Source organism: Gopherus flavomarginatus, chromosome 9 (assembly GCF_025201925.1).
Source record: "Gopherus flavomarginatus isolate rGopFla2 chromosome 9, rGopFla2.mat.asm, whole genome shotgun sequence".
Taxonomy (NCBI): Eukaryota; Metazoa; Chordata; order Testudines; family Testudinidae; genus Gopherus; species Gopherus flavomarginatus.
In genome coordinates this window covers 38,968,943-38,981,577 of record NC_066625.1, presented here as the reverse complement: position 1 = coordinate 38,981,577, position 12,635 = coordinate 38,968,943, and the positions used below count along the sequence as shown (strand labels likewise).

The window sequence follows — 12,635 nt, the reverse complement described above, 5'->3', positions numbered from 1 at the left end:
CACCTGTGCCCAGAGGGTCCTTAGGCTTACTCCAGGTGTCCTCACTGGATGACCCACACGACTTGTGGGTATCATGTTTAGGAGCCATCGGTACCGAAGTGACCAAATGTGATGGGGATCTCCTCTAGCTGGTTAGGGACTCACTGTGAGAGGGTTTGTGGATCTCTTTTTGGAGATGTTTCACAGGGAATCTGAAGGTTTCTTCCTCAGTTCACCCGCTTTGGAGGCAGAAGGCTGCAGTGATGGTTCTCATTGCTGAGGAGACTCAGGACCCAGGTCAACTGCAGGTTGCAGAGCTCCCTCCATCAGAGGTAGTTTTAGCTTTATTTCTCAGTTTTTCCAGGATCTGACTTTCAGTTGCTGGCACAAAGCACACTTTTGGGGAATGTGGGCCTCCCTGAGGCACCATATGCAGTGGGACTATCCATCTGTTACAAGTATGGACTCCTTACAGGAGAGGCACCGCTTCAACCTGAGGGAGCTGGGCATGCCCCTTGATGGGGCAATCCCCAGTAAAGGGGGGAAGAATAAAGTAAAAACATTGGGGGTGGGTGGGAGGGGTGGAAGGTAAAAGAATAGCAATGGACCCTATCACCTAAGAAGAAAACACACGAAAACACTAACACTATGTCTGTGCTGCACTTTTGTCATTAAACTTCTGTTGGTTCGGGTGTGGAAAAAAAAAAACAAAACCCATCCCCACCCCTAACTGACAAAAAGCGCTGGCGTGGACAGTGCTTTGTTGGCAGGAGATGCTCTCCTGCCAACAAAGCTTCTGCTTCTCATGCGGGGTGGCTTTATTTTGCTGGCAGGAGAGATCTCCTACTGGCAAAGAGCAGCTACACTGTGTACCTTAGCTGCTATAAGGTACGCAGTGTAGACAGTTTAAGAATGACTAAGATAAAGGATTTCTAAAGATCTAAAGTATCTGTGAACGGACTGCTAATCATGCTCTCTCCAGCCAGGGGTGGTGAGAAGGAAGTAAAGGCAGCTCGCCGGGCATCATTAATTTGCCTAGAGGCAGAACACGAGGAGAGAGGTGTGCGGGCCGAACGGATACTGCTACTGAAGATCTCCAATCAGAAACACAGGGATGCACACACACCTACAGTGGAGCACCCAGAGGGACACTATTCAAAGAAGAATCCTTGTTCCCTATGACTCCTGTTTTATGTCCCCAGAGAACATGACAGAGGAAGCTAAACTCTTATTTTTAAGGTTTCAGAGTGGTAGCCATGTTAGTCTGTATCAGCAAAAAGAACAAGGAATACTTGTAGCACCTTAGAGACTAACAAAGTTATTTGAGCATAAGCTTTTATGGGCTAAAACCCACTTCATTGGTTGCATGCAGTGGAAAATACAGTAGGAACATATATATACACAGAGATAACATGAAAAAATGGGTGTTGCCATACCAACTGTAATGAGAGTAATTAAGGTGAGCTATTATCAGCAGCTGAAAAAAAACATTTGTAGTGATAATTAGGATGGCCCATTTCCAACAGTTGACAAGAAGGTGCGAGTAACAGCAGCGGAAAAAATTGGCATGGGGAAAGTTTTTACTTTGTATAATGACCCATCCACTCCCAGTCTTAATTCAAGCCTAATTTAATAGTGTCTAGTTTGCAAATTAATTCCAATTCTGCAATTTCTCGTTGGAGTCTGTTTTTGAAGTTTTTTTGTTGGAGTATTGCGACTTTGAGATCCGTAATTGAGCAACCAGGGAGGTTGAAGTGTTCTCTGACTGGTTTTTGAATGTTATAATTCTTGACGTCTGATTTGTGTCCATTTACTCTTTTGCAACAGAGATTGTCCAGTTTGGCCAGTGATAATAGCTCACCTAATACCCCACCTTAATTACTCTTGTTACAGTGTGTATACATCTTCCTACTGTATTTTCCACTGCATGCATCCAATGAAGTGAGTTTTAGCCTACAAAAGCTTATGCTCAAATAAATTTGTTAGTCTCTAAGGTGCCACAAGTACTTCTCGTTATTATTTTTAGGAAAACCTGACTGTTTACTCAGCAAAGCAAACTCACTCCAGACTCAGTCAATTTCTCTGACCTGTACCACCAATGGCTTCCGCAGGTGCCTGTTCCGCAATCTCCTTGGTTTTGGCAAGAAGTAGTCTGACTGCATCTGGGGGGATGGAGGGGGGGAAGAGAAAGGAAACATGTTAAATAGTATTTTGATCACCCAGTCATGAAAAATTTCTCCCTAAACTCTGTTGATGAATAATGTATCTATAAAAGACACCAGAAACAAAACAACAGCTCTTTACCAAAACACCACAGCAAGAAGCTGGGAATGTGGAACGGGATGGATCACTTGATTACCTGTTCTGTTCATTCCCTCTGAAGCACCTGGCATTGGCCACTGTCGGAAGACAGGATACTGGACTAGATGGACCTTTGGTCTGACCCAGTATGACCATTCTTAAGTTTCAAATCAGTCTAAAGTTCTTCATGCCAAAACTACCTGCAGACCATATATACCTCCCTCATCTTTGGTGTATATACAGTGTATTGAAAATGTATATTATTTTAAATGCAGGCTGCTTAAAGTTAGACTTCAATGAGGGAAAAGCTCCACTGAACTATGTACACTATGTTTAATTTCCCTAAACTATAAATTGATACTTTAAGGTCATCTTCCAGGTCTCCGCAGCACTGAAGCAGCTTGGTCCAACTGACAGGGCATTAGACTAGGAATCAGGAGACCTGGGATCTATTCCTGAATCTGCTACCGACCTGCTGTGAGACTCTGGGCAAGTCACCTCACCTCTACATGCTTCTGCTTCCACTGCTCCCCCATACTTGGAGTGTCTATCTACACTTAGGCAGTTTGGGGCAGGCCTAATCTCACTGCGTGTTTGTAGAAGGTCTAGCACAATGGGGCCCTGATCTCTTTTAGGGCCTCTAGGAACTACTCCAGTAATGTTTTCTGTCAGGAATACTCATTCTTTTACCAGCTTTATGGGGAGGAAGCTCATTCCCAAAGGAAATGTTTTACTAAACTACTCATCTATCATGGTTTGGTATGAGGTTACTTACTGGTTCCTGGAGGTTCCTGGAGATGAAGTGGAATACAGATGGTGACCACCCATCTCGAAGAACCTCCAGTTAAAGGTGAGTAACCTCCTCCTCTTCTTCAAGTGATCATTCCTATTGTATTCCACTGTGGGTGACTGACAAGCAGTACCTATGTAGAAGGAGGGTGTGAGGATGAGGTCAGAAGGGTCATGTGGAGAACCACCATGTGAAAGGAGTCATCTGCCACCAAGTCCTGCACCAAGGTGTAGTGTGTGGCAAATGTGTGGACAGAATACTCCATGTGGCTGCTCTACATATGTCTATGAGAGGCATAGTTTGAAGGGATGCCACGGTCGTTCCTTCAGCTCTAGTGGAGTGAGTTTGTACCCTCTTGGGGAGGAAGGCAGATTTGACAGCTGGCAGCAGAAATCCATTTGGAGATTCTCTGGGTGGAGATGGCCTGTCCCTTGCTTCTCTCTGCTACCACAACAAACAGTCAAGGAGACTTCCTGATTGTTTTTGTTCTCTGTAGGTAAAAGGTCAAAGCCTGTCAGACACTGAGGGGAGACGTAGAGTCCACGGGTGTGTGGGAAGAAAACTGGTAGGTGAATGGATTGGTTAATACAAAACTGAGAGACCACCTTTGGTAAAAAAAATAAAATTTCAGGAGCAGGTGCAGAGACTTTATCCTTGAAGGATATTGTAAATGGTGGGTCCACCATCATAGTCCTTAGTTCACCAACCCTTCTCGGTTAAGTGATGGCAACAAGGCAGATGACCTTCATGGAGAGGAGGAACATGGAGCAGGACGGCACTGACTCAAAAGGGGATTTTGTTAATACTGAAAATACCAGATTCAGGTCCCACTGAGATCATTTGTAGAGTGGGAAGGTTCTGAGGAGGCCTTTCTAAAATCTATCAATCAGTTAGCGGGCATGCAAAAACTGAGTAACCCTCTATTGGAGGATGGAACACACTAATTGCCACTAGATAGACTTGCAAGCAGCTGAGAGTGAGACTAGGTATCTTTAGGGACAGAATGTAGTCCAGGATTAGGGAAATCGCTGCAGCTTCTGGAATCACACCTTTATGCTGTGGGACGCTGTGGGGTTCCCATGGCATGGGGCACCATCGGCTCCAGGGAAGGTGAGAAGACGGTTGCTACCATGGTGGTGCATAGGCGTGGTATGGGAAAGGTGATTCTTCTGCAAATTCAGATTCATCCAAAAAAGAAAAAAAAGAGGACTGGTTCCAAAGGCAGTACCATTGGAGAAGTGTATAGCATACATGTGAGGGGGCGATAGCCCCTGTACCACAGGCATGTCTTATGGCAGAGATCTGAGTTCCCTGGAGGTGGAAAGACCTGATGGAGAAGGAGATGCTGGGTCCAGTAAAGCAAAGACATTTTGGGGTGCAGCCACAGATCAGGATCTCCCTGGCAGAAGGGACACTACACTCTCATTTTTGGCTGCCGGTACTGGTGCTTTACTGGTGCCGGAGGGTCTCACGTTTTGTGAGGTGCTGGAGATAGCGATATCAAGTGGTCCACTGCCTGGAACCAGTGTTCTCACTGTTTACAGGTCTTCTTGTGCCTGTGGAATATAGAACATATGTTGTCCCCTTGGGCTGAGCTGGTGGAAGGAATGTTTCTTTAAGGTAAGACTTGGAGGAAAATTTAATCCCATACTTATGGGAGTGCTTCCTAATCTCTTGAATGGGCCCCTGACATGAGCTCTGTGGGGGTGGCTCCACCGTTACTGGAGTTGGATGTAGTAGCAGCAGGAGGTGCACTCCTTACTGATTCTGGCAGATGTATGGGGGATTCTCCAGCCTGGGTCTCATGGCCTTCTCCAGGAGATACTTCTGGAGACAAAGTGCTTGACCTTCTCTGCTATAGCTGGGAAAAAGACTGACAAACACTGCATCTAGCTGCAATGAGAGCTTCTTCCAGGCTGTAGAGATAGCATTAGTGGTCATCACTGACCGAGAAGGACTGCAGGCAGGAGGTGCAGTTTGAAATGCTGAATGAGGTACAGGGGGTGTGGGGACTGGGGGAAGTTGCTGACCTCTATTCTGAACTGTTAAAACTACAACTAAAACTGAAAACTATGTACAATTAAAGGTATTAGAGCTGCATCAGAGATGACGACACTGGAAGTTCCAACCCAGACCATGTGGCGGCCAGAATGAACTGGAGATGTGGTCAGTCTGCCGTGACTTTTATCACCTCAAAACAGAAGCACGAGGTGAATCAGTGTGCATGTGTAGATCAACGGACACTTCTTTCAAATTCTCCAACTGGGGGTGCATGTGTAACCCCCAGTGGAACACAACAGAGACCATCACTAGAAGAAGAACAAGCAGTTATTGAGTCAACAAAACTTGATGGGATATTTCAAACTTTGATAAACAAAGAGAGATGTCAATTAGTTTTTCTACATGTGTAAATAAGACAGAAATTTGGCTTCAACTGGTGAACTTTAATTAGCAAAGTGCCAGTAAGATGGCATTCTGGCTTTCAAGTTGGTGTAGCTTTGAAGCTCAGCTGTACGCTCAAGTACCTGACAAGCTTCTTCCAGTGTAATGTCAGCCCTGAACACTGCTGGAGGCATTTCTTCTTAAGGAAGACTATGTTTTTTAATATTCAAATCAGTAGTTCTTGGACCAGTAGGATTTCAATCCCCACCAGGAGCTGGGTCAGGCTCCAGCATGCTACATTTTTTGTTCACTGGTTTCTGTAAGAGGGTGTGCCTGCCTGTAGTGCCCCCTGCTGGCCAAGTGTGGCTCTGTAGAGGTCTGTCTCAATTTCCCCTTCTTTCAGGACTCCTTAAACTCCACACAGGCTCTCTCATGGCTAACACCGTTCTTGCTTCAGACTGGTTGAATAACAAACAGTTCACAGCAATTCTCAAAGTCCCACAATAAAGTCCATCACCACAACACGAAAGTTCATATTCAGCCAGTTCCAGAGCTCTTCTGTCCCAGTCTGGTCTCCACCAAACAGCCACTCCCTGCCCTTCCTAGCTGGAGCTCAGCCATCTTCAATTCTCTTTCTCTGGATCAGAAAAATCAGCAGGCAACCCCTCTTTGGGCTCTCTTGGCCCTCCCTTGGTTACTCTGGGTCTCCTGTGGAAGCCTCCTGCTCTCCACAGCCTCTGTCATATCTTCTTCCTCTGCTACACCCTTACCTCTCTGGGTTGAGACATATCTGTGGGTAGCCCATCTTTCCCTGCTGCTGTCTCCCCCTTTATAAGGCCCAGGTGCCATCCCTTAAACCCAATTGGGTAGCAGGTAATCAGTCAGAGGCGTACTGGACCCTGCTCCCTCTTAAAGGTGCCAGTCACCCTGCAACAGTTTCACTTACACTAATCGTGTCCAAGTGCTGTCGGAAGGTCAGTTCTGCTTCCTTGCTAGGCAAGAACAGCTTTCCATGTCGGCTATTGGGTGGCAGAGTCGTGGGAACTGCAAAGAGGCCACCGTCTGCATCAGCTCCTCCAGAACTTGAGGGATCAGCCGCCAAGAGAGGTCTAGGGGGGTTCCTCAAACCTGGAAGATTTTAATCAACCATTTAGCAAAATAAAAACTAAGGGAATTCTATTTAGTAGATGGAGAACAGGACTGGGAGTCAAGACTCCTGGATTATATTCCTGGCTCTGCTACTGACTGACTCACTGTGAGACCCTGGGCAACTCACTGTCTCTGTGCTTCAGTCTCCGCATCTATACAATGAAGATACACTTATCTACTTCACAGTGATATTGCGACTCATTCATTTGCTTTGAGATCTTTGGATGAAAGGCATTAACAAAAAGCAACACATTAATACAGACACTGACATCTATGGATCCGATTCAGAGTTTCACACAACTATACTGAGAAGTGTATCTTTTATATTTGCTGAAACAGTTAAGGGAGGGTTTCCCAAATGGTAGATGTACATGACTGACACTTTCACTAGCAAAAGGAGCGTAATGCAAATATGGGCTCAGTGTCCAAAGACTCTGTATTATTTATTTCTGGTTCAGATTGATACTGTATTTGAAAAAACTAAAGTATGAAATATAGTTGAACAACAAGGTAAATACAAAGGTACAATCCCTATGTAAGTTTGATTACAGTAAATTGAGAGACCATTGCTCAGTTCACTAGAAACACCCCAGAGGTACAAGGCAATAGATTTTTGCATAATTAAATAAGGTTATGATGGTTTAGTGAGAACTTCATTTTTTGAAAATTAAATGGAAATGGAAAATATCTTGGTTTGGACAACAATGCAATGTCACACTCCAAGCAGCCAATCAATTTTGAAAATACACTCGCTGAAATCCAATATTGCTAATATGCTATGACGACAACTGGAAAGTGTGCGAAATTTACATTGTGCATATAAAATTGGGTTTCTATATAACAGTTTATTATAATGCATAATACTTTACTTAAAGAGTGCTTTGAAGAACATTAACCCTGACTTATCTAGTTTGCAGTGGATATGTTTTCCTCATTTTACAGATGTGGACACTCAGATACATATGAGATAAAAGCATAGGGCTTTATTTCAAATGAGCTCAGCACCCAGATGCTCTAGCCCTTTTGAAGCAATAAGTACAATCGTGGATGCTGAACTCTCCTGATAAACCTACTTCAAGATTTTGAAGAGCTACTGAGCAACACAATTCCCATTGACTTGAACAAGACAGTTTAAAAAAACAAAACAAAAAACTAAAAAAACCCCCAACAATTCATAGTAATTTGGTTAAGGCCACAAAAATCAGTGGCAGTGGTAGGATTGTGTTCAGTTAACTAGGCCACACCATCCTTTCTAAAAATCACCTAGAGGTTCTGGTTATAAACCAGGAGAGCAAAGCCCACATGGTTTGCGATGCTATTAGTTACCAATTTTTATCTGGTAAAAAGAGTTAAACAAAATTGACAGCAGAAGGTATTTTCTTATATAAAGCAGTAAAAAGCGGTATCAAACGTACAAAGACAGACACCATTCAGTGGATGCAATATAGTTTTTGGGATCAAATTTAATTTCGTTTAAACTTCCTAGTTCACACTGTATCTCTCCTACTCCTCTGCCCGTTTTTCCCCAGCAGTGTACAATCCCTTTTCCTCATCCTGGCCTCCTTTGCTGCTGCTCTGAAGCTGTCTGTTAATCAAGGCTTTCAATTCCCCTTAGCGTGTGCACAAGCTGGCTTTTAAATTGTTACTGTCTGTTGGAAAAGCTAACTCAATTTAGCTGTCAGAAGTTAGAAGTCAGAAAGGCTCAGGATATAAAAAGCACTGTGAGAAACCACAGCTAGAAGGTTCATTTCTAAAAACCTGACAATTTATTTTCTGGCAGCCATTCTACTGCAGACTTTTAATAGCACTTTATGCACGGATGAGATGGAGTTTGTTACTGTGTACTAACAAAGTTATGATCCAGACCACTGAAAATACATCTTAAAGTTACTATCTGGGAGTAATTTCCAAATTCAGCACCCAGATCAACGCTACTAAAAACCATACTGATAGTGTGAAAAACTACTTGAATTCAAGTTATGATTTTACATTATTTTCACCTTAGTGAGTAAAATCCTGTAACATAAGAGTGGCACTATAGCTCTATATGTCGTGATTAGCAGGTGTGAATGATGCAGGCTAACATACAATTATCTCTCACCATTCATGTGAACATGAAGCTATATAGAAGCAGGCACCTTTTTTTTTTTCTCTTTTTTTTTGTTTCTAAGGGTATGGCTACATTTGAAATTTCAAAGCGCTACCGCAGCAGCACTTCGAAGTGTGAATGTAGTCGGAGCGCCAGCGCTGGGAGAGAGCTTTCCCAGCGCTGCACGTAAACCACATTCCTTACGGGTGTAGCTTGCAACGCTGGGAGCCGCGCTCCCAGCGCTGCGGCACTGATTACACTGAGGCTTTACAGTGCTGTATCTTGCAGCGCTCAGGGGGGTGTTTTTTCACACCCCTGAGCGCAAAAGTTGCAGTGCTGTAAAGTGCCAGTGTAGCCATGGCCTAAGGGACAGATATACAATATAATATCTCAGTTAGAGCTGTGTGAATACTGGATTTTCTGTTTCACTGGCAGGAACACCATTTCAGATTTTGGTAGGGGGAGCAACTTTAACCATGATTCCAGGGGCTACTTAGGCACCTGAAAACTTACTTTGCAGATGATAGGTATAGTGCTCCTGTCAGCTAATTTCTAAGTTAACTCTTATACAAAGAAAGAAAATCAAATAAATATCTGATATCTTGTGGCGAGTCACTTAAGGGACACTGTTTAACATTGGAATAGATCATTTCACTTTTGAAAACATCCTACTAGAAGGCCTGGTGATTTTATACTGCAGCTGCATGGGGCTCTAGGGGTGTTACCAAAGGCCTGGTCTATACTGGGGCGGGGCAGGAGGGTGGGGAGAGAGATCGATCCAAGTTACGCAACTTCAGCTATGTTAATAATGTAGCTGAAGTCTTAGATCTACTCACCGTGGTGTCTTCACTGCCGTGAGTTGACTGCTGCCACTCCCCCATCGACTCTGCCTGCGCCTCTTGCGGCAGCGGAGTACAGGAGTTGACAGGAGAGCGTTCGGGGGTCGATTTATCGCATCTAGACTAGATGCGATAAATCAACCCCTGTTGGATCAATCAGTGCCCACTGGCCAGAGTATAGACATACCCCAAATACAAATAAAAATAGGCTAGAAACTGATTATAAACAGGAGTGAAACTGACACTTTTAAGTCACTTTCACTTTGGTTTAAAGGCTAGTTATTTTCCAGAAGGCTCCTAAAAAAAACACAGCACTACAGTGATTGAGTTGCAGTTCTCACAGGAGAATATTTAAAATCAAACACCAAGAGAATTCCACCTTTTAAATTTGAGGAAAAAAACTGAGTCTTCTTATTTAGAGAAAGAGTGTGTGTGTGTGTGTGTGTGTATTTATATAAGTACCTCTGTTTGGAAGCTGTGCCTCAGTTCCCATTACAGTAACATGGGAATAATAATACTTGCATGTCTGCCGTATCAAACTGTAAGGGAGATTATTAGAGAAATCTGTGGGACAGGAACTGGGCCTTCTTAATTGTCTGCATGGTGCTTAGCACAATGGGGGACTCCTACTGATTAAGGTCTTTGGGCACTACTGTAACATTAGTCCGCTGTTGAGATGCCTTCTGGTGGTAGCTGAAGGAGACTTATCTGGTGAGCGGGATGTCGGTGGAGGACTGGTCAATCTCTCTGTTGGCCAGCAGTGCAGCCTTCATCCCCCACGAGCTCAGCACTGCTGGCAGAATTTTCAGCATAGCATGGACACACACCTGTCCTTGAAGCTGCAACTGCCAGTGGTCAAGATGGCTGTGGACCAGAAGGGTCTGTCCGCAGTCTCCTCCCAGGGAGAGGAGAGGGTGCTCCCTGCTACTCTGAGAGCAAACTGACCCCCACTCTTCTTCAGCTCCCCCTCCCTCAGGATCCTTGCCTCAGAGACAGTTTCCTCGCAGCCGCTTCTCCCACACTCACTGCTCACCCGCTCCCTCAGAGCAAAGTCCTATGCTCTCATCTCTCCTTTCCCCTGGTGAGTGACTCCCTTTTCCCACCCCACTGCCCCCACTTCTCTTTTCACTAACAAAGAGTTTTTACAGTTAGACCTATAAAATTGTTGGGCTGTTTCCTGAACATTAAAATACACATGTCTGCAAACAAATGCAATGAAGATTTAAACTAAGATGAAATTGGTACATATTACTCTACTTAAGTACTGTGTTTTATAGCATTAATTAAATTGCTGATTACAGCACTGGCATTACAATAATGATATAAAATGCTGATTGTTCCAGTAACCTTGACACTTTCATGGCCTGTTCTGCAAGCCATAAAATGTGTGATGACAAAAGCAACTAGACTGAGAACAATGACATTGAAATTCTCTGTCCACAGAGTTGTGGCTGACAAGTGACTAACTATCCCCTCTAGTGGGATAAGAAGGTAATTCATGCTCATTCAATATTCCAACTTGGTAGAATGACACAGGAATGTCTCATTTTAAATGTTATTTTACCTGATCTTAACCAACATACTTATTACCCCCACATCTTTCACCCTTATGACACTGTACAATCCAACATCAGTCATTATCTCAAAGGAGCAAGCTTCCCCAGGAAGACTGACTAGTGAGCGGCTTCCTTGATTGGAAAATGTTTTAAAGTCACATAACGTTAACCTTCAGCATTCCCACATGTAAATTCATTATTGAGGTGGGTAGTTTGTAGGATTCAAAAAAAATAAACCTGTATACGAGTAACGTGTAGTGACTCTAGATAAGTTACCAGGGATGTGTGTCTTCTTCAGCTGTTAAGAATGAATTATCATCTGTTCCCAACCAGCCACAGAAATAATATTGCAGAACAGATCAGGTGCATTATGGGTAAGAAAGATTTTTGTCATGGTTATTTTTAGTAAAAGTCAGAGGCAATAAACAAAAATGCACAGAAGTCCATGACCTATCATTGACTTTTATTAAAAAAACTGACAAAAATGGGGCTGACAGTGGGTGAGAACCCAAACCCTGCTGAGGGATAGAAGGAGGGGTGGGAGGGTCTAGCACCCACTACCTGCAGCGGCTGAGAGCTGCAGGGCCCCCCGCCACCACCTGCAGCAGCTGAAGCTGAAAATGTCACAGAGGTCTTTAGAAGTCACGGAATCAGTGACTCCTGTGACGTAATCTTGGCCTTAATTATGGGAAGGGTTTCCTCTGAAGGATGGAACACTGGGGTAGTGACTTGGTGGACCAGTGGTATGATCCACTGAAGTCATTCCCATGGGTGCTCACCTGAGGAGCTGGAACTAACATTGGGAGAAAAGGTCTTGTTACGAAGAGCAGATTGGTTTCGTGCACAGCCTGGACTCCTGGTGCTGATGGCAATCACCTTCCCAGGAGGAGTCAGAGATTGCTCTTCTTGAGTAGGTTTTATAGGGGATGTGGCAACAGAGTTCATCTCAGGGGTCTGAAAAACCAAGCACAGTTGTTCAAAATGCTGCCAGAATATCATAATAAATTAGTAATAAATGCCCTCCCAGGAAACTTAAAAAGTCATTAAGAACTTATCCATTATAGTGGACGGATCAGCATGTTACTGCATTTCGTTAATGAAATGCTGCATGTGTAGGGTTACCATATTTCCTTACGCTGAATATGAGACACTGGTAAAATTACTCATATTCAAACAAGTTCAATGGCAATCAATCAGAACTATGCAGTACAAATGTTCAAATTAACATCAAGTTGACTAAGCCCGTTAAAAAGAAATACTACATACATTAACTCCGCACTTAAAGTCATCCTGGTTAACAATAACATTGTTTTGTTATTAGGTTGCTGATCCATTAGAGAACATACTCACTTAAAGTCGCACAATGTTCCATTACAAGGTTATTTGGCTTGCCCTGCTATGCTCACCCGGCATTTCAGTCGGGGAGCGGGCAAGCCTCCAACCCTGCTCCCTGGCAGGAATGCTAGGTGGGCAGAATGGGGCAAGCCCCCGTGCCCTGACCCTACTCCCTAGATGGAACACCGTGTGGGTGGAATGGGGCAAGCCCCCAT

The 12,635-nt window shown here is 44.0% G+C and overlaps 1 protein-coding gene across 5 annotated transcripts in view; it reads right to left on the bottom strand.

Annotated features, from left to right (window-relative positions):
- The window catches only part of CRAMP1 (cramped chromatin regulator homolog 1), a 94,825-nt gene that overhangs the window by 24,765 nt on the left and 57,425 nt on the right, over positions 1–12,635 (bottom strand). For all 5 annotated transcript variants that reach the window (XM_050968122.1, XM_050968119.1, XM_050968121.1 and 2 more), the window contains exons 11-13: positions 11,865–12,039; positions 6,399–6,580; positions 2,067–2,141 (exon numbers count right to left, since the gene is read on the bottom strand). In XM_050968122.1, the coding sequence (XP_050824079.1) occupies positions 2,067–2,141; positions 6,399–6,580; positions 11,865–12,039 (432 nt within the window). The remainder of the gene's footprint in view (positions 1–2,066; positions 2,142–6,398; positions 6,581–11,864; positions 12,040–12,635) is intronic.